The 23258-nt window shown below is 40.2% G+C and overlaps 1 protein-coding gene across 1 annotated transcript; it reads left to right on the top strand.

Annotated features, from left to right (window-relative positions):
* Positions 1-7739: 7739 nt before the first annotated feature.
* On the top strand, positions 7740-10001 carry lrrc4.2 (leucine rich repeat containing 4.2). The gene is made up of 2 exons (XM_060922903.1): positions 7740-7786; positions 7916-10001. Exon 2 carries the CDS (start codon positions 8025-8027, stop codon positions 9972-9974), a length of 1950 nt encoding a protein of 649 aa, XP_060778886.1. The 5' UTR covers positions 7740-7786; positions 7916-8024; the 3' UTR covers positions 9975-10001.
* The last annotated feature ends 13257 nt before the right edge of the window (positions 10002-23258 follow it).

Genomic DNA, 23258 nt, shown 5'->3' on the forward strand with positions numbered 1-23258 from the left:
GTGCTTATTTTCAGCAGGAAAGCTTGTATTCTGTCTCATCTTAACCCTCCTGGAAGAGAGCCATATTTCAAGTGCACTTAATTTAGAAGACAAGTTGCAATCACTCTCGATTACTTTGTTAAATCTCATCGGAACAGGCTGAGTGCACAGAAAATTTCCCCTGTGCTTGAAAAAACAACAGCATGTTTTACAGATACATCTTAGTTTGAACCTAAAAGTATAACAGAACTGCCTCCCCTCACATAACAAGTCTGCCTTACAGCTAAATGAGTGCATAAATCTTTAAGACTGAATATTATTGCTTGTATCTTTATGAGTTGGACGATATAAACTTTTGCAGTTTTTATGATAGAAAGACTGTGGCGCAGCCATATTCAACACAGCAGGATGCTTATCAACAGCAGCTCTGGCCTCCTTCTGTCAATGCTTAATTAATTTACTTGACAACTCCTTAATAGTTTCCAAAAGAAAACTCAAAATGCTGAGTACAACTATCCAAAAAGGGGGGAGATTTATTTATTTATTTGTCTGAAATCATTCAGTTGTTGTTATATGCTTTGATTAAAAGTCAGTCAGATTCAGGGTCTCAGGCATCTCTTTACCAAACATCAAACACTGACAAAGTCTCTTTTTAGTGCTAACTGTTGGCACAGCAACATGAGGATAATGAATTCAGACATGATTGGAATGTTAATTCTGCCAGGCCCATCACAGTCCCATATGTAAATGTAGCATTTTCGCATGATGGAGGTTTTGTATGTCTAAAGACATATTTTGTATGTATAAAAACGGTGAAGTTCATTGTTTTGATGAAGAATTACACTCTTCCCATTGACTGACACTAGTCGAACAATGCAGAGCACAGTGTTTGAAACTATGTGACTGGCAGAGCACACACTTTCGGAATTAAAATGAGTCACAAATCAGCCTTCAGTGCTTTCCAATTTGCACGGCCCAGCTAGAGCAAGGGCTGCAGCTCATCTCTGATTGGCAGTGAAGCCTTAGATTTCAGCTGCTGTGCCTCTATTGGATTATGGCTCACTACACTATAGATCATAGCCCCAATGCTAGCATCGGCATTGCACTATTTCTAATGGGGACTGAAAATACTTGTATGTCATAAGTTTAACGAGTTGGGTGACTACAGTGTAAATTCAAGAACATCATCTACAAGACATTATCGATGAAGCATCTCTGCTGACCCCGTAGTTATTATACATCTATTTCAAAGCTCTGGGGATTAATTAGAATAAGGGCAAAGACACACTGTCAACCAGCCTAAATCTTCTGTAATAGATGGGAAAATGCCAGAGGAGGTCAAGAAATAATTAAGGTCATTAGCTTATAAAGGAGAAAAACAACTGAAGCTGTATCACAAACACAACATTAATCAAACAGGGAAGGAAGCATTAATTCAGACATGCAAAATCAATCACAATGAAAATAAGGATCACAAATATAATTAGCCAGGGTTCAGTACTCAGACACAAAAGCAAATATAAGACAAATTCGGTAGGTCTCATTGAAGAAATGGAAAGCATATTTTGCTCAATAATTGACAAAAATGATCCTGGCAGAATGACTGTCACAAATCGGTATCAGGTGGATTTAAGCTCTAGCTTAATCTTTTTTAAAATCCACATTATTGTGGTCAACAGGGAAAGTTCAAATGATAAGACAAACAGTGCAATACAGGGAATCAGGCAATACAGGCTTTCTCACTGAGAAAACTCCTGAGTGGTGCAACAGAAAACTGTTTGCCTGATTATCAAGAGATTGCAAGTTTGAATCCTGAAGAAGCCACCAATGAATGGATGGAACTCTAGAGACCAAAACTGCCAGTGTTTTCTGGGTGGGATGGCTGGCATGCTTCTCTACCCTGTCAATCACAGCAATATTAGCCAATTCTAGGGGTCATGTATGTGGAAGAGGGCAGATAGTACTTACCTCTGATTCCCCTTTTTGATGAAAAGGGAATGGGTTCAAATTTTGTTCATGCACCAAATTTTGAACCGTTCAAAGCATTTTGATCAAAAAATAAATTGGTTCGAAACCTGAAAATTTGATTCCCATCTGGAATCAAACTATAGCTGGTTTTTCTAGTGTGAACCGTAACATCCATGGATGTGTCATTAGTTTGGAGAGGAAGCAGAGTGCAGTGATGGAGAACACAACAGAAAAATATACATCTTCAGAAAAAAAAGAACAAAAACAAATACCTGCAATAACAGAACAAAAGCTTGCAGATAATCAATGCACTCTGCCATCTTACTCTGACTGTTCACTCTGGTTGTGCATTGTGAAACACCCTCTGTTCATGACACATCCTTGATTACAACAGTTCCATTCAAAACTGATGAAAATGTTGGCTGGTTTGGTAGCTGGCACCCTGACAACAAGGTTCAAAGAAAGATGAACGGAACCAGTTAAAGAACCTGTTCCCTGTTGGTCGAAAATGGGTATGAGTGTATTACACTGGCCTGTGGTGCAGAATGAAGCAATCATTATCACCTGAAACATTTATTAGAGCAGCACACTTGGTATCTGTTGTATGATAGAGGAGTGAACAATCTTTGTTAACAATCACAAAGTAACACTCAGATTTGCAAAATGCAAAGATTCAAAGTGATAAAAAAGCTTGCAAAGAACAGAGATGAATTAGTTGTTTGAATACACTGAGTAAATTTCTGATCAGACAGGTCTGATCAGAGGGCAGCAGGAAGAGGCCGAGCCAAGTCTCACCTTTCCAACTTCCACTTCAGTACATCATGCTATGATGAAGGTTGATGAGGGCAAGCAGGATCAGACAGCTAATAAATCAACCTCCCCTCCCCCCAAAAAAAATTAAATAAATAAATCTAGTTATTAAAATACTGTCCAAAATAAGGCTCCATCATTAAAGGCTCCATTGATCCAGAAGAGCCCAAAAGCCTAAGAACAGCATTTTGCTAATATGCTATGCTAAGCACAGATGATCCGAGAGCCAAGTCTCTTTCTCTTGTACACATTCACTCACTATCTCTCCTTGATTACCTAATCACACTCCTCTACTGTAACACTGAACATGCATTCTGATCAGCACTGTGCAGTAATCACAGTAATGAAGGGTGTATTCATGGACTAGCAGGAAATGCTAGCGAGCACGAAAACTGTTATCTCAACCATGCTGACTTTTCTGGCATCACTGTTTCCCCCTGCAGCCTACTGTGTCTCACTAACACCCTTCACTGTGACCGCTAAACACAGCAGCCCTGAAACTAGGTCACGGGGTGCCACAAATTTAATCTGCACAGCCAGAGGACCAAGGGGATGTAGGCCAGGGAAAAGTGCAGTATTGACACAGGCCATTTCACTCTTTCACCGTCCTCCATCTTCCACCCCCTAGGGTGCACTCATTCGCCACCCACAAACCAGGTCAACAAACCAAATCGGGCTCTCAAGCACAGACCCCACACATACTGACAAAAATCCACAAAGAGACCATGATTATAAAATACAGCCTTAAGGGTCATTGGCTTTTCACAAATCCAACTTTTCATCAACACGTCTTGGTTTGTTGTGCAGAAAATCATAAAGCAAAAATGATCTTGTTAAGGGCTTTGGCTATGACTGTCATGTCCTTCCATGGATCTTTGTATATTATATGCTGCATTAGAAATATCACAGGTTTTGCAGTCTTTCAGTATGGTTTCTATATGGTTTTCAAGAGAAGGGATCTAGAAGAGAAACTTCTTATCCCTTTGACCTTTTCATGCATATGACCTCTATAATGACATTAGCACTTGAGTTGGCACCAGGGATATCAATTACCTTCACTGCTGGACCATTAAACTGGAGGCTAAACCAATCACCAACCTTATATCGTCGTAGACCCCAGCTGTGCTAATTTCTACAGTTCCTAATGCATATAGCCTGCCCAGCTCCTGGCTCCTGGCTAAAGTACTCTAAGTATCTCTTTAACTTGAAAGAGACAATTAGTAGCTTAATACTCTTTACAAAGAACCATTTTGTCCTGTTAGCTCAGCGAAGAGAAGGCAACACTTGTGTAAAGTCTCTCTGGTGATCCATCAGGTCAATTGGCTGGTTGTTACAAATGGAGCACAACAGAACAGTGCAGTGTAAAAGTACTTGGAGTACAATGCAATTGTTTAAATCCTGTATAAAGAGTTAACTTGCAGACATGGATAAGGTTTATGCAATGATACAGTAACACAATAATTCACAGTTATTCCACGAAATCGAGTCGTGCATGAGCTGACAGCCAATGAGGTGTGTAGCGCTGAGTTGGCCATCAACCATGTACAATGAGATTGAGTGGAATACCTGTTTTATTCTATCCACATTCACGGGATTTTGGGAAACAGAGCATTTTTATTTTTTGCAAGTTCGATCAATAAAAAAATTATACAAAATACAAACTCATTTCTGCTTAGAATGTAAACAAACCAGCAAAATGACAGGGGCAATTTGTGAAAAATGCTATAATAATAATTCTTGAAAAACAAACAAAAAAAACCATACGTTCTGTCAATCAAATACTTTTATCCCATATTTTGTTGCTTGTTTGTATTTTGGGGGCATTTCTTCATCTTCTTCTTTCGGGTTTTTTTGGCAGTTGGCAAACCAACTTAAAGGTGCATTATCGCCACTGACTGGGCTGGAGTGTGGAACAGGAAATATTGGAGGGGAAAACAAACAAACAAACAAACAAACAAAAACTATATTCTTTTCACTATTTCTGTTTCTTTTAAATACTTGATAACAATTTTTGGGGTTTTGTTTTCAAATAGAGTTTTTATTTCATCCTCGGTTGGAACAGCAACACACTCAGCCATTTTGTTTTTCTCTACTCATGGTATACGGTATGATCTGATATCCTAGTAGTAGAGTAGCCAATCAGAGTATGCAATTGCTCATATCCAGTGAATGTGGATAGAATAATAAAGATGACACATGCATGAGTGTATATTGTATAATTGTGCAGGAGTGAATAGTGATCAACTCAGCTGGATTCCTAAAATGCTCGGACCTCTGAGATGGCAGGGCTTCTCTTGGATAATGTCACCATGCACTTAGTAAGACAAAACATAACACAGAAACAGCTGACAAAAGGCCAGTTTATTCTCATCTAAAACTGTCATCACGGTATGCAGAGGTACTATATTAGGATCAAGATCTAAAGATGTTTTGAGGCTTGTGAGATAAAAACCATGAATTCATTAATTAATAAATAATGGGGCATTTATGCAGGAATGTTGTCAGCAAGGTGAAAATACTTCAAAAACAAACAAACAACAAGAAAAAAAAGGATTTTATTTCCCTAACCTGAGCTTCATGGTCATCCTGGCTGTTAGCAAGTATCATACTCAGTGATATTATAATTACCACAAAGCTCATTTATCCTACCTTTATGTATTACCATTCAAATTCAAGCAGCACAATGAGAACAATTTTCAGCATACAGAAACATTTGGCACAGCATACTCTGCTGTACAGTGTGTTTCTCTGCTCGACTTGCAAAACAGCGTATTCAAACAGGGAGACAAGACGAAGGGGAGAGAAACCATTAACTATACTGTGGAACAAACAAGGGACCCGAAGAGCTCTACATCTGCATTCAAATGCCATCTAAATCCTGTAAGATGAGCTGCTTCTTTTCTCCTCTGCCTCTTCCTCTCGATCTCTATATGCTTCGTCCTTTCATAACATCTATTATAACCTTTTGTACTTACCTTAAAGGACAGGCACTATGTACAGTACAGTTCCTGTAGTGCGTGTCTTTTCATCAGAGTACCCGACCCCACAGACAGCCGCGCAGTCAGCAGTCATGATGTCACGTTAGAAAATGTATCTTGTACACTGTGCTTGTCTGGAGATTGGTACATCTCTAAGTGTGTATTAAGGGGATTATTAAATGCAGTGTTTTGCATTTATTTCTGGTCATTTCAAGTTAATTGAATGATTTGATGTGGTGTAATTTATGATCTTGGTTTTCTTTAACTTATATTACTGCAGGGTATTTGTGAAGAGCCAGTCCTCGCATTTCCATGTTAAATTTAATGGTTTGGAAAGCCTCCCAGGGGGTTGTGGGGGGTGGTTTTAGAGGAGCCCCCTTTGCAGTGATGTAGTGTTGTTTTATCTTAGTCTATGCAGTCCCAATAGAGCTTACTACAGAAGGAGAATGAGGATGTATGTTTGAGAGAGAGAGAGAGAGAGAGAGAGAGAGCAAAGTGTGTGTGTGTGTGTGTGTGTGTGTGTGTGTGTGTGTGTGTGTGTGTGTGTGTGTGTGAGAGAGAGAGAGAGAGCAGAGTGTGTGGGTGTGTGTATGTGTGAGAGTGTATTTGGTTCAGAGAGATCCTGACTGCAAAAAGCAAAATATACATATGGAAAAAAATTAAGATAGTCTAAATGGTAAAAAAAAAAAATATATATAGAGGCACAACCAGAACAAAGAGTCAGAAAGAAAGAGTTGGAGAGTGCAAAGCCTGGCCAATGTCCGCAAGAGAGAGAGAGAGAGAGAGAGAGAGAGAGGCAGAGCACAGAAGAAAGAGAGGAGGGGGTGGATGTGTTAATACACAGGAACACTGCATCAAACCAGTGCACTGCTCTGAGCGGGATGCGTCAGCAGTACATTCACGTTTCCATTGAAGGACAAAAGGAGGAGGTAGAGCACAGAGGTTTGACTGCCTGCAACCCCGTCACATAAAGGTAAAAAGAGCAAGAGGATCCTGAACACTGGGGATACGGTGAGGACTGCTGCTGCTGCCACTACTGTCACCGTGGACAGTCTTCTCCTCCGGGTGCATGTGTGTGCATGAATCTCTTTCTGCCTCACTTTCTCTCTCTCTCCTGCAGACCACCAGGTAGTCCACAGCCTCACGGGCAGAGCAGGCAAACTGCCACAACTTACTACCTCAAGAAGCAGGAATAAAAGAATACCGCAAGATTTTTACCACAGGCTAAGAACTACGGAATCCTTTTCAAGACAAGCACTCTGAAATCGACAGCATGTCACACAGCAAGATCAATTCCTCCTTTTTCTGACACTGAACTGAGTGAGAGAGAGCATGAGAAAGAGAGAGAGAGCGCAAGAACACACAATCGCTAGAACGAGCTTCACTGCTGCGATGCTGCTGCCCCCCTTCCTCCCCCTTCCTGCTTGCGCACCACCACCCCCGAGCCCCCCTCCAGAGAAACTGACGGATTATTGCTAACTGTGCACACGGCAGTCTGCAGCTGCTACGGCAACGAGCAGGAGAATAGCGAGTTGAAAAAAGCAAGACGGAATGACCGCAATGTGCGTCTGTTGGTGTTTTTTGTATTCATCAGTGAACTGCTAATCGACAGGACAAGTGTTGATGGGGGGGTGAACAACAGCGTGTTAGTCTATAACAGGCAGGAAGGAAAATCTGTAAAAGACTTGGGATTTCAGTCCCAACACTATTGCTTTTTCTTCTTCTTTTTTCTGTGCTACTTGCAGTTTGGAAATGGAGTCTTGTGAAAAATGTTCAGCTGTATGCAGCGTCGGCTTCCAAGGACAATCAATGGGAGAGCTGAGAGGAGATCTTTTTCAATCTGACTGGATCCGTGCACCTGCTTAGCTCAATGGGCCTTACCTCTTGAATCAGTTTCTTTAAACGCTGCATCCCTCTGGAATTCAAAGAAGCCATTTTGGCACATCTATTCACAGTCCAGTTTACTTTTTTCGAAAATGTTGTAGAGATCTTATTGAACATTGTCAGTGTTATGCAAATTAAAAAGGGACATTCAAAGGAGAACTAATGATGTAAGTATATTGTTTTTAAACTTATTTCTTCTTCTTTCTTACCCCACAATATTTCTTTATTCTATAATCATTTGCCATTTCTCTTCCCCTCCCCTCTCTCTGTCTTTCTCTTTAATGGTCATAACACAGTACCATCCTGCACTGTCGATGGAAAGCAGAAGCAGTGTCTTGCTCAAGCCAGGGTAGGGCCACTGTTCTCCGTTCCCGAGCCGAATCCCCACATGATGTTGAATTATGAATGCGCCACATCATGAGTCTCTTGTGGCAGGTAACTGTGCACTGGAACGCAGCCCTGCTCTGTGCAGTCTACCTCATGGTGCGAGCGTGGAGTGTGTGCGCCACCCCCACCGGACCACAGAACTGCCCAGCTGTATGCTCCTGCAGTAACCAGTTCAGCAAGGTGGTGTGTACCAGGCGTGGCCTGGTCCGAGTGCCCCCTGGCATTCCCACTAATACACGGCACCTCAACCTCATGGAGAACAGCATTGAGGTAATCCATGCTGACACCTTTCGACACCTCCACCATCTGGAAGTGCTGCAGCTTGGCAGGAACTCCATCCGGCAGATTGAGGTGGGGGCATTCAATGGTCTCACCAATCTTAACACCCTGGAGCTCTTTGACAACCGGTTGACTGTAATCCCAAGTGGCGCTTTTGAGTACTTGTCTAAGCTGCGGGAATTATGGCTCAGGAACAACCCTATTGAAAGCATACCGTCTTATGCATTCAACCGTGTCCCCTCCCTCATGCGACTGGATTTAGGAGAACTGAAAAAACTGGAGTATATCTCTGAGGGTGCTTTCGAAGGATTATACAACTTGAAATACCTAAACCTTGGAATGTGTAATCTGCGGGAGATGCCTGTCCTTTCCCCATTGGTGGGGCTGGAGGAACTAGAGATGTCAGAAAACTACTTTCCGGACATCAAACCTGGATCCTTTAGGGGTCTGAAATCCTTGAAAAAGCTCTGGATTATGAATTCCAAAATCACCAACATGGAGAGAAATGCATTTGATGATGTCACAGCCTTGGTTGAACTCAACCTGGCCCATAATAACCTTAGCTCTTTGCCCCATGACCTTTTTGCACCCTTGAGTTACCTGGTAGAGCTGCACTTGCACCATAACCCATGGCGGTGTGACTGTGATGTAGTGTGGCTGGCTTGGTGGCTAAGAGAGTACATCCCTACCAACTCCACGTGTTGTGGCCGGTGCCATAGCCCTGCCCATCTGCGAGGACGCTACCTAGTGGAGGTGGACCAGACTACATTTCAGTGCTCTGCTCCTTTCATCCTAGATGCTCCAAGGGACCTTAACATATCTGCAGAGCGAGTGGCTGAGTTCAAGTGTCGCACAGCTCCCATGTCATCTGTCAGATGGCTCCTACCCAATGGAACAGTTTTGACCCATGGCTCCAATCATCCAAGGATATATGTTCTCAATGACGGAACTCTAAATTTCTCCAATGTTCTGCTATCTGACACAGGTGTGTACACCTGCATGGTGACAAACATGGCTGGAAACTCCAATGCATCAGCTTACCTGAATGTGAGCGCAGCTGAGCTCAACACCTCTGAACACCTAAGCTATTTCACCACAGTCACTGTGGAAATAGTGGAGTCAACATCAGAAGAGGTGATTAAACCGAAGACGGTCACGGCCTCACCCTCCGTCTTCCAGCCTGTGTTTATCTCAACTCCAACTGTGTTATTGCAGACACCAAGACAGGTTAGTGTGCCAACTATCCGAGGAACAGTGCGCCCACCTGCCAGCTTGGACGAGGTGATGAAGACTACAAAGATCATCATTGGCTGCTTTGTTGCTGTCACACTGCTCGCTGCGATCATGCTAATTGCATTCTACAAGCTCCGTAAACGACACCAACAGAGGAGCACGGTGGCAGCTGCCAGGACTATAGAGATCATTCAGATGGAGGGGGATGGTCCTCCTACCACATCGGGAACAACTATACCAGGAGAGGGTGGGATGGTGCTACCAACTCTGAGAGATCGTAACAACACCTACAAATCCAGCTACAGCACCTACAAACCAGCACACTCTGCTCCCTGGACAGAGAACAGCATTGGCAATTCTCTGCATCGCCCTCGGCCCACAACCATCAGCACCATCCCGGAACCCTACTTGATTAAAACTCACACCAAGGAGAAGGTACAGGAAACCCAGATCTAACATTCCCATAACCTTCTCCTCCTTCTACCTTTTTTTTCTGTTCCTCATGAAAACATGCAATAGAATGCACAAAGGAAAGACAGCGATTACTTTTGTACCCAGTGCAAAAATGAGACTGTTTTTCTTGTACATGCTTATATATATATAAATATATGAATATAAATATATAAATTAATCCACTACTGGGTGATAAGCGAAGCAGATTATATATAAAAAAGGAAACTGAATTTGAAAATATTTTCTAATGTGTAACTTCTATTTAAGACGGGAAATGAAGATAACGACATTACACTGCAGATGCGAACAGATTTGTTTGAGAAGTCTGTGGTTTTTAGACCATGCTAGATATAATCCAGTAACATTTCTATATAACTGTCCCCAAAATAATATTTACAAGTTTCTCTTGTAATAGCACCAAGAATTTGTAATGTGCCAAATGTTATACATGAAATTTGGGTTGAAGAAATATACGACAAAACAATGCAAGACACAGTTTCAAAAAAAAAAGAAAAGAAAAAAAAAGTTCTCCTGAGTCTGCTGAGTCTCAGTAGCTATCAGCCAAATGGTTTTGGTCTCTTATGTGCTTTTTCAGTGAGTGCTTTTGCAGTTTAACTTCATATTTAAGGAAAATCCCCAGTGCTGAACAAACACCTACAGTGTTTTCATAAGTGCACCTGGATACAAATTAACATTGATTGTTCATTCCACGCTGGGGATTTTTCTCTGCAATTGGTTTTGTTTTGTATTGAACCTGTGTCTCGGCAAGAAGCAGTGAGGTAACCTGATTCTTGCTTCTCCCCCCCACCCCCTTAAATCCCCTTAAGCCTCTTTAGGTTTCTTTCTTTCTTTCTTTTTTGGATTTGACAAATTTACCAACAGCAGCTCTTGACCATGATCCTCTCTGTTACTGGTCCCAATTCTTTTCAGATCCCAAATGCTTTCTTAAGCATTGAGCGGCTTTTAGGGCTAAAATATAGTTAAAAATATTACAACAGTTGCCTCAGATTAGTAGTGTAAGGGCTGAACAGGATGGCTATTTGCAACACTGCGGAGATAGGTGCAATGTCACGATGGTTTGCTGCAAGCTGTTAACATTATCATGACTGCTTACAATTTTTTTTTGTTTCTTGTCGAGAAAGGGTATACAAAAGAATGTGTGAATTCTAGGCTGTCCTCAATGGTGATCATTCAAACAGTGAATTTCGTTTGTCCTTATTTTAAGCAACACTATTTTTATGAGGAGTCTTCAAAGGTTACAACAATAAAACATTTGGTTTGTATTTCTCTAAAGATAACTCCTTGCTCTTGCCTTTTTTTTCCCCACTTTTGTATGAAGTAGTAGAAGTTTGAGAATTGTCATGGAAGCAGCAAAGATGAAACCCTTTCTGTCAGATGTCATTTTTGGGAATGCGCCAGGTTTGTGTCTGCAGGTCCAGTGCACAAAATTTTCATGGCACATTTTGCTGATCCTTCTTCTGTGGCAAAACGGCTTGCTAGGAAGATTCTATTGGAAATAGCATATGGTCCCAACTAATGAGAGTGAATACTACGCTCATGACACAATGGTGCAGCACTGACATTATTTTAAAAAATGAAAGAAAAAAAGTCTGCTTTTCTGACACAATAAATACAATGCGATAGGCAGACATTTGCTAGGATCCTATTTTCCCAGTCATCATGGCACTTAGAGCTCAGGTAACACAACTCCATTTGAAGCACTGGACTAATAAGGTTAAGTGCAGCTTTTAATATCATCCATTATTGATCTTGTTAACCTGTGCACATAGAAAATTAGGTATGGAGTGCATGTGTGTATTACATCAAGAAAGTGTATGTGAATTACATTCAGTGCCGTTTTATGACTCGCTTTTACAGTGTAGTCTTGTAAACTCAACAGTGCATATACTTTTTTTCAACGGCAAAACTTCTATTGCTCTAGAACATTTTGAATGCCTCCTTGGGCTATTTGTTATTTTATTTATTATTATTATTATTATTATTATTATTATTATTATTATTATTATTATTATTATTATTATTCCTTTAGTGAGTGAACTTTAATATTATTATAGTGGCTTACATTCATATTATGCTGCCTCGGCATTTCAGGCAGATTCTCTACAACAATCTATGTTGACTCTCTGTATATGCCGAACATTAAAACATTTCTTCTGATGCCATGCAAAGCAGAGTCTGTTTTAGGCTTGAATGGGTGATAAAGTGCTATTACGCTGTACATTTTTAGCATGGATGGGAAGGGGGAGAGGGTGCAGTCTGTAATCAGGGGCACAATGTCTTCCAAAGCTGAGCTGCAGTAACCCAACATTAACACACACACACACACACACACACAGCAATTTACTCCCAAGACACTTGGGCTATAGCATTCACACCCCTCATACAGTGCTGCATCACACACATTACACACACACAAAATAAAACACCGTAACACACCGGGCAAATTAGCCAGCTTTGCAGTTTTTTTTCCCCATTATTTAGAAGAAAATTGTGCAGCATAGTGTCTGTGGCTGATGAGGCTTGTAAATTTAATCTGTAATAGTATAAGGATTTGTTCTGCATAAGTTGAGTTTACTTTCACTCTACAATAGAAACAATGAACTAAACACCAGGAAGTAGTTTCGGAGAGTTAATTTTACTTTAAAGCAAGACACTGCAGGTGAATAGGGTCATGTTTTGAAAAATAATCATGATCACAATTCATTTTTGCCAGTTTATTGCTATATATATATATATATATATATATATATATATATTTTTTTTTTCAGCAATAAACTGGCAAAAATGAATTGTGATTATGATACATACAGGCAGCACAGTGGTGTAATGGGTAGCACTATTGCCTCACAGCAAGAAGGTCCTGGGTTCGAGCCCAGTGGCTGGCGAGGGCCTTTCTGTGTGGAGTTTGCATGTTCTGTCTGTGTGGGTTTCCTCCAGGTGCTCCAGTTTCCCCCACAGTCCAAACATGCAGGTTAGGTTAATTGGTGCCTCTAAATTGACCGTAGGTGTGAATGGTTGTTTGTCTCTATGTTACCCCTTTTACACCAAATAAGTTCCAGGGCTGGTTCGGGGCCAGTGCTGGTTCACAACTCGTTCAACTTGCGAGCCAGCTGAGAACCAGTTTGCTTTTCCATAGCTCGCGGTGCTAAGCGGAGCCACGTCATTACGTCACTGTACTGTATACGTCATTATGTCGCTGTATACATCAGTTATGTCGCTACGTTTCCTTAAACCTTGGCGCGAATATCGAAGCAAAAACAATGCAGAAGAAGCAGCAGCAGCAACAACAACAATAATAATAATGGATGACTTAGCGTTTGTACAGCTGCGGCTTCTCGTCGCTTAAAAATGGCGATCTTTCGCGGTCTTGTTATTGTTCTTGGTCTTAACAACTCCGCCCCCCCGCTGACATAAGCTGTTCTTTCCTCTGGCCCAGCAAAGAGTTGGTGCTAGCCTGGAACCGGTTTTCTGGCCCCAGAGCCAGTTCTTTGTCAGTGGAAACAGAAAACCCGGTTCCAAACTAAGCACTGGCCCCGAACCAGCCCTGGAACTGCTTTGGTGGAAAAGGGGCATGTGTCAGCCTTGTGATGACCTGGCAAATTGTCCAAGGTGTACCCTGCCTCTCGCCCATAGTCAGCTGGGATAGGCTCCAGCTTCCCTGTGACCCTGTAGAACAGGATAAGTGGCTATAGATTATGTGTATATATATATATATATGCCACATAAATTACATCAGGAAACAAGCTTTCTGGGAATATATGACATAACACGGTTGTGTCAAGTGCAGAGCTTAGGCCCCCTTCAATTTTCTGAAGTTTAAAATAATGCAGTGGTGGCAGCATATTTCTATCAGTATTTTTATTACTATAGATATTTTAATTCATCCAAAAATCTATAAAAAAAAGATTCCCATGACCGTAATTGTCATTTCCAACTGTAGCATTTTGCCTTAAGTCAAAATTTTTAAGTGACGTGCTTGTGCTGTCCACAAAAAAACATGATGTTTGTCTTGTGCAGTCCATCCCTTTTAAGCTCAATAGCCCTTACACCATTTCTTTCTTCTCAAGAGGAACCATCCAGTCTAGATAGCATGGCAAGTGTTTGTATGCTTTTAACACCCATCATTACAATGCATGTCAGACACAAAAAGGTGAAGTGGACCCTGAAATTCAATAGCAGATGAACAGAGATTTGACAGTTCTGTCAGATCTTTAATGGGCATGGTCTTTGCGCATGTGCTTCTATTGTCCTGTGCGACATCAGCTTGTGTCATTAAGGCTTATCTTTTTGCTCGCATTCTTCCTGTCCTTTTTTATGATGCTAATTGACTTACCGTTATTGACTTTCCATGTCAACGTTACTACAGCAAGGGGCTCACTTTAAGGATGTGCATGCTGAAGAAGGAGGCTACTATTTGATGACTTCTCCATGGGAAACTTATCACTGGCACAATTATCCTGACAGATTTGAGAATTGCTTTTTTCCTTTTTTGTACAGTCTGATATGTTGGTTTTCTGCAGTCTGATAGATAATCACGAGGAGCGAGATGGAGTAGGGTGGAGAGGAGCACACAACAGATGTTTATCAGTTAATGAAGTGTCTAGGTTAGGCCTTGGTGGCCTTTTTCTCTCTTTGGTGTGCACACTTTGACGGCCATCTTGGCCAGAACAGCAATCTGATCTCATATTTTCCAAGAACTCGAGACTGACAGAGACGTACTGTAGGTAAAATACAAAAATAGGAGCTCTCATGTTTTATTCAGTCACACCCAGAGTTACATACCGTCTTTTCACTGATACTCAAATATTCATGATACACTGGTATAACCATTAGGAATTATATTGGTTCTGAATGATTGAAGTTCATTAATTTAATGAGCCTTGAACAGGATTCAAGTGATTGGCGAATAACTCATCATGACCAGTATTATTGATGCACAATATATGCAAAAGTAAATTAAATTAAGCACAATAATTATATTTTATTAATGCAATTTGTTTTGCTTTATTGGCGGTAAAAATACTGGGACTGATAGCATGTCAAAGCAGTTTATTAAATTTGCATGTAGAGGTTGAAGTAGTTCTAGGATAACCACTTAAACCTATCCCGCTGACAGTTATTTTTATTTATTTATTTTTTAAATTTATTTTTCCATAGAACATACCAGTGCTATTCTCTTTCTACATCAGAGCCGCAACCGGAATTTTTTTTTTTTTTTTTGTGTGTGTGTGTGTGTGTGTGAGACCCTATTGTATTGTGGTGCAATTTCCTCCATTTGATTTCAAGACTAAGCAGTTTTGGATGGATGGAGTGATGTGCTCTGACAGAAAAAAACAAATGAAAAAGTCTTTCAAATTTCATTTCAGGGAAAATGAAACATGTTTAATTTCATGTGATGTGTTTATAGCAGTCTTCACTTGGTACAGGTATTACATTATGTGTTACACAAGAGACCAGCCATATGAGATGTCCTAATTTTACACGTCATCGCTTGCTCACAAGTGTACACCATGTGGACAAAATCAGGACTCTGAACTAGATCAAGTTTTAATAGCCAAGGCATCTGGTTAGTTTGATATTAAATAGCATTTTGAATTCCATTATGTGGCATCTACATATTTTGATTTTACACATCTGTGTTTTTATAAAATGATTACTACATTTTTTTAAAAGGAAAGAAAATAACTCTAATCACAAGAAGGGTTTTTTTTTTTGACATTGCAACCTAAACTGAATTAAGTTTTTTCTGCTTGAAGATATGACATGAATGTTGGAGAACTAGAGAGAGAGAGAGAGAGATATTTTTTGACATTTTTGACCTTCACTGTCCCCAGTGAGGAAAATTGCCTCTTTTTAATTTATTTATTTTACATTGGGCGAAAAAAAACCCCTAAAAGACGTAATGTTTCCTTTTTGTTGCTGAGGTTAGCCAAACATGTGCCACACACACACCTTTTGGTGAAGTAGCTTCATCTCACACTGAAAAAAAAGTGAGAAAAATCCAAACTTTAACCGAAATAAATTTACTCAGAGAAGAACAAATCCCTCATCAAGTAATATTTCTTTTCAAACAAAACACATGTTCCACCATTATTGGCACACCTGCATTGAATACATTGTACACCCTCCCTTTGCCAGTAAAACAGCGCTGAGTTTCTCCTATAACATTTTATAAGGTTGGAGATACAGAGCAGGGCGTCTGAGACCACTCGTGATCATCCTGAGTCCTCGGCCCTCTCTTGTGCTCTCTCCTCTTCAGCTCACCCCACAGGTTTTCAGTGGGGTTCAGGTCAGGGGACTGAGATGGCCAGGGCAGAAGCTTGATCCTGTCGTCAGTGAATCATTTTAGTGTTGATTTGGACATATGCTTCAGATTCCAGTGACAGCCCAGTTTTGGTTTCCTGGCAGACGCAGCCATATTTTGATTTAAAATGTCCCGGTATTTCATGGAGTCCATCATGCCATGTACCCTAACACTTCCACTTTTTATTTTTACCCTAACAGTAGAAATGGACATTTTCAAGCAAGTAGCTCTTTTTTTTTATAACCATTCCCTGACTTATGAAGGTCAACACACTTCTCCCTCATTTGATTTGTGTGTTCTTTTATCTTTCCAATGTTGATGGATGACTATGGGAGTTTGGCCTCTGTGTCACCTCAAATTTGTTCCCCAGTTAATCAAGAAGTCATGGATAACAGCTTGAAAGTTCCTACACACTCTAATCAACTCAAACATGTACAATTTAAATGGGAAACATGTTTCAGTTACACTGTGTTCACTATCATTTCCAGGCAATAGTGGCACATGTTTCTGTTGAAAATAATTATTTCATAATGAGGGATTTGTTTTTCTCTGAATAAATTTATTTCAATTAAAGGTTGGATTTTTCTCTCTTTTTTTTCAGTGTAAGATGAAGCAGCTTCACCAAAAGGTGGATTTTTTTCTCATCCTTTTTTACTAATCTTCAGAGAGGGGCCAATAATCGTGGAAGGCACTGTGTGTGTGTATATATAATTCAGTATAAAATGCTATTTAAATTAACTAATATATATATATATATATATATATATATATATATATATATATATATATACACACACATTATACATACCCGTCATTGTCATGAAACATGTAGGCAAACCAATAATCGTTCAAGCTAATCTAAAAGTTAATGCATGACTCCTGGACTGAGAATGGCGTAATTTCCCTCAGCAGTCCAGCAGAAAGCAATGAGCTGCAGTGTCAGTGCAGTGTTAACCCAGTGTCCATGATTTATCTAAAAATAAATGCTAGAACATTTTGCACATATTAATTTGTAATTGAATCCTTGAAACCTGTCTGAATGTTTATCATCATTGGCAACATTTTCTGTACAATAACCTCATTAGGCCCAATATTCAGAGGCATGATTATTTAGGACATGCTATGACATGGAGACGATTAATATTTCTATTTATATGTCAAGATTAAACATCTATTTAGAATAATTGAACTTTTCAAAATGTTTTGCAGTGGGGAAAAATAGGAAGGTATTTTGACTGTGAATGATGAACAATTGTACATTATGCTGACAGTTAAATAGTCTTATTGAAAGTGTATGTAATAATAAATTGGCCACTTCATGTATATATGTACACTAAATAATATGGAATGACCTTTGTCATCAAGTACATCTCGACTTAAATGGAGTCCTTGCCTTCAGTTATGATTATGCATTTCCATTTATGCATAGTTTACATTCCTCACTGCAGTCAGATAGCTTCCCAGCTCTGATCCAGCATGATTCAGGAGACAATGGTCAGTCACTATACATCACCATTTCATCCTGTACAAAGGTCTGGAGCAGATATTTCACACCAGATCACCAAAACCACTTATGGTTTGAGAAGAAAAAGTACAGCACCACTGATCGTTGAGGGTGTATCCACACTAGGTGATCCATAGTGTGTTTGACACCCAAATCTGGTTCGTTTGACTTGTGTGATCGCTGCATGCTGTGCTTGGGTGTGGTTCACTTGGCCCACTTGGAAGAGGTGTGCTTGGGCATGGTTAGTTGGGCTTGTGCACAGTGTGATCACTAACCACGCCCAGGCAAGGAAATTGAACGTTATGAGATCAAAATTAATCAACTGAAAAAATATTGGCAAAGAAGAATAAAAAGAAAATAATGTAATCTTACTGCATGACTGACTGAAAATCAATGGTTTGCATAACTGATAAACCTGTGCAGCATGTGAGAGGGCCAGTGTCACCGTGCTCAAAATGACTCCAAATAATCCACAATGTAAAAAGGAGTCGTGAAACAAAAAACATCCATTGTGCTATGTGAGAGTGCTTTACTTCAACACAAAAAGTTGCATCGTGATAACGCAAACATACTCCGGCCCAGTGCGAAAACACAATGTGAGCACAGGCCAGCAGGGGAGTGGGGATGGGAGCAATCATACTCGGGCATGATTCAAGACAACCGTGCCTAGTGGTAGTTTGCCCTGAATGGAATGGCTAGCATGCATTCATAATATTTCTGTACCTTTATAGTGTATAGGGTGAGACAAGTTGCCATGATGAATTATCAAAAAAAAAAATATATATATAATTTCATGTAAGTGTCCAGAAACTAATATAATGGGTGGTAGTCAGTTTCAACTAAAGATAACAGCACAAGCTACTTTTTAATAAACTGTATGAGCTAATCTTAGATACTTTATTTAATAGGCACTTTCTTAATTTCAAAGCTATATCTGTATGACAAAAAAAAATGCAGTTTTAAGCCTCTCTCTTTGTCAGTCTTTTATGAATGTCATTGTGGACCATGATTGCAAAAATACCCCCATTGTGAGTGTAGTGGAAGAACCAGAAACACAGGTGCTATACGAGGAAGATCCTGATAGTATTTGTTCAGTGAACCCATTGAACACCTACAGGAGATTTTGGAGCAACTGAGGGAATATCTTTGGAGGAATAGCATTCATCTTGCATATATATGCATGGTGGTGTAGTGGTTAGCACTGTCACCTCACAGCAAGAAGGTCCTAGCCCAGTAACTGATGGGGGCCTTTCTGTGTGGAGTTTGCATGTTCTCCCCGTGTCTGTGTGGGTTTCCTCCGGGTGCTTCAGTTTCCCCCACAGTCCAAAGACATGCAGGTTAAGCTAACTGGTGGCTCTAAATTGACTGTAGGTGTGAATGTGTGTGTGAATGGTTGTTTGTCTCTATGCCCATGTTTACATTAGACCGTATCAGCGGATCATCAGATTAACGTTTTTAAAACGATTAGTGTGCACACAGCAACACCAATACACGATTTGCGTGCACACAGCAATACCAATACACGGATACGCTCGGCTCCGCAGGCATCCTGCGCTCCAAATCACTCCACCCTGAACAGCGAGTGCCCTCTGGAGGGTGCGCACTCCGGCCTTGAGCAGCTCACAGAGCACACGAGTGAAGTGAACAAGCTGTGATTTGGGACTGAGCCGCTGTGTGTGTGATCCCAGCGCATATCACTTACCACTTGCAAGTGGAAGGATGGCAAGCCTAAAGACAATCATAACTACACAATGGGCAGTATTTGCATCAGTATTTGCAGTATTTTCATACTTTTATACTCTTTAATGAAAGATGATACAAGGCGGAAGTCCGCGCCGTTTTTCAGCAGTCGCGTCATATGACCAACGCCAGCGAATCAGGAAGGTGGATGTCACAGTGACGTTGTCCAATGAGACGCCAGCTAGAGCTCAGCACAGCGTATCCGCGTATTCTGAATGTTTACACAGCACCGGAGCTGACACGATCTGGATTGAATACGTGGACGCTGGCGGATTCCCGTTTCCCGGCGTTTCCAGGCGGTTTAATGTAAACGGACAGTGCATCCGCGAAGAAAACGAGACAGATACGGTCTAATGTAAATGTAGCCTAAGTGTCAGCCCTGTGATAACCTGGCGAGTTTTCCAGGGTGTACCCCGCCTCTCGTCCATAGTCAGCTGAGATAGGCTCCAACTTGCCTGTAACCCTGCACAGGATAAGTGGTTATAGATTATATATATATATATATATATATATATATATATATATATATATATATATATATATATATATATATATATATGGAAACAGGCGGCACGGTGGTGTAGTGGTTAGCGCGGTCGCCTCACAGCAAGAAGGTCCAGGTTCGAGCCCCATTGCCGGCGAGGGCCTTTCTGTGTGGAGTTTGCATGTTCTCCCCGTGTCCGCGTGGGTTTCCTCTGGGTGCTCCGGTTTCCCCCACAGTCCAAAGACATGCAGGTTAGGTTAACTGGTGACTCTAAATTGACCGTAGGTGTGAATGTGAGTGTGAATGCTTGTCTGTGTCTATGTGTCAGCCCTGTGATGACCTGGTGACTTGTCCAGGGTGTACCCCGCCTTTCGCCTGTAGTCAGCTGGGATAGGCTCCAGCTTGCCTGCGACCCTGTAGAACAGTATAAAGTGGCTAGAGATAATGAGATGAGATATATGGAAACAACACAAAACTGATGCAGTGCCTTGACACTATTGAAATGAAAAAAGAAAAGATCTAAGATTGATTAGAAATTTATATTGGAAGCAACGGGCATGTATAAGAATGCAGAATGGTCTATCAGAAGAAATACTTATAAAGAGGGGAGTAGAACAGGATAAGCAGCTACAGATAATGGATGGATGGATGGATGGAGTGCGTCAAGGTTGTGTCTTATCTCCTTGTTTGTTCAACTTGTACACAGAAGTGATCTTCAGAAGCACTGAAATTTTTGGAGGAGTTAATATTGGTGGTACAAGTATAAATAATCTTAGATATGCAGATGACACTGTGTTATTGGCAGAAAACCTGGAACAACTACAAAAAATAGTAAACCAAGTTAATCAGATAGGTAAAGACCTTGGTACAAAAATAAATACAAAGAAAACTAAGACAATAAGACAGATAATGCTAAAGTAGTCATACAGATAGATGGAACCAGCATTGAGCAGATAGAGAAATTGTGTACCTGGGTCAACTCATAACCTCAGATGCCGAAAGTGAGAATAAATAGCAAGGAGAATAGAAATAGCAAGAGATGTTTTTTACAAAATGCAGGCAACCCTTACTTCACATAGAACTGGCTTAGAAACAAGAACGAGATTACTGAAGTGTTATGTTTGGGCTTGACTTTTATATGGAGCTGAAACATGGACAATAAATAATCAAATGCAAAAAAGACTTGAGGCCTTTGAGATGTGGGCTTACAGACATATGAAAAAGATTTCTTGGACTGAAAAAGTAACAAATGAGGATGTGCTGAAGAGGGTAGGTGCTCAGCGAATGCTTCTGGAAGTAGTTAAAGAAAGAAAACTCAAGTACTTTGGTCATACGTATAATTAGACATGACAGCCTCCAACGAGTCAAAGTACAGATCCCACTGGTTAAATGTTATTCTGATAAAAGTTAAAGTTGTCCAGTCAAATTTTTTACTTAAGTTAAAGTACTGAAGTACTTGCTTTTAAAAATACTTAAGTATTAAAAGTACATTTTCTGTCAATGCATTGTAGTATTATTGCTATAATGCTTACAATACCACATGCCTCTGAAGCAACCTACTGGATTTTCTGACTAGCTTGTAGAACCTGTAGTGCTGAAGCTCCACCTGACATGCTGGCAAACATTTTTCAAACTCAAAATCATATTGGGTAGCTAATGTTACGAGAAAAGAAAGATTTTTTCTACATTCTGTTTATTTGACAAGATTAAGCTGAAGTTAACATTATTCATGTTAGCATAACTCTGTTTTTACATGCTAACTAACAGTGTCCAAGTTAACTAGCTCTGTATTAACATTAGCCATGGACAAGGCTATGGCAACTTGGCAGGTAAATCCATAGAAAGTCATTTAACGAACCAGACTGCATGGCTATTGCAACATTACTGCTAGCTCTAAAAGCACAGACAACTTCATTGCAAGCTTTCTCTTGGAATAAAACGTTTACATACCTCAATATGCTTCTGCAGGTTGGACGGCTATTTTTTGTAGGCCGTGATGTGGTTCATTTTAGGCAAACAAAGCAAACATTTAAAACGAGATTAATCTTTAATCCTTTCAGAAAACTGAAACATGGGTTCTAGGTATAGCCATTGGTGCGTGCATTCTCCAGAAAAAACACCTCCTTCCATTCTGCCATCAACTAATCTTGTTCAAATAATGCTCCTGGGAAATCATTGATCTTGATTTTATTCAGTTTATGGATGTGACATGACCCTAGTGATTACTGATAGGCTGTCTCAGTGTCACCTGCAAAAAAAAAAAAATCATGTTTTACAAAAGAAAACAAAATCATCCACTTTCAAAGCCACTTCATAATAACGAGTAACAAGGATCTTGATAGAAATGTCGTGGAGTGAAAAGTACGATATTTGTCTTTCAAATGTAGTGAAGTTAAAGTCATAAGTTTCCAAAAACATTATACTCAAGTAAAGTACAGATACTCAAAAAGCGTACTTAAGTACAGTACTTAGGTAAATGTGCTTCATTACTGTCCACCTCTGTGGCCCAGAATATCATGGGTTATGAACATCAGGGAATGGACTGGCATGACTTACACAGAGGCAGTACGAAAAGCACAAAACCAGAAAGAATGGCATTTCATCACATCCCACCCTTGACCAGAGGAAGGAATGTGAAGAAGATGATTATCCTTATAGAACTGGCAGTTTCATACAGGGGCAATGTGAACTGAAAAGCAATCAGTAATTAATTCTCATTATATGAAAAATCAAACATTAAAGCAAAACTAAAAATAGGTTTTTGATCATTTTTGGCAGCAAAAACAGACAACTCTACTAAATAAATAAATAAATAAATAAATAAATAAAGACAAATCTGAATTTAGAACATAACTTAAACATTGCTTTATGTCTGCAAGAAATGTGGGTGATTTTCCCAGCATCTCATGTCATCTCATCTCATCTCATCTCTCTCTCTCTCTCTCTCTCTTTTGGATGGATCAGGTTTCTTTTTATGCCCAACCCACAATACAGTCACTTGTTCATCAACATCAACAATGTTTTCCATGTTTTAATGCATTCTTTGGTGAAATAAATGGAAATTTAGTGAAGAAACTGAGAAAGGTCAACAAATCATGGGCGCAACCATGATGGATGATATCACTAGCTTTGGAGTGCTGATTTGCTGTAATGGGGTTGTTGTTGTCATTTGCAAAAAATGGGACATGGCAGATGTTGGTTTCTGAAACAAAATCATGAATATAGAGGGATTTT

This window comes from Neoarius graeffei, chromosome 6 (assembly GCF_027579695.1).
Source record: "Neoarius graeffei isolate fNeoGra1 chromosome 6, fNeoGra1.pri, whole genome shotgun sequence".
NCBI classification, from domain to species: domain Eukaryota; kingdom Metazoa; phylum Chordata; class Actinopteri; order Siluriformes; family Ariidae; genus Neoarius; species Neoarius graeffei.

Excerpts from the sequence above, each read along its gene's own strand:
- lrrc4.2 (XM_060922903.1), top strand. The coding sequence starts at position 8,025 with ATGCGCCACATCATGAGTCTCTTGTGGCAGGTAACTGTGCACTGGAAC.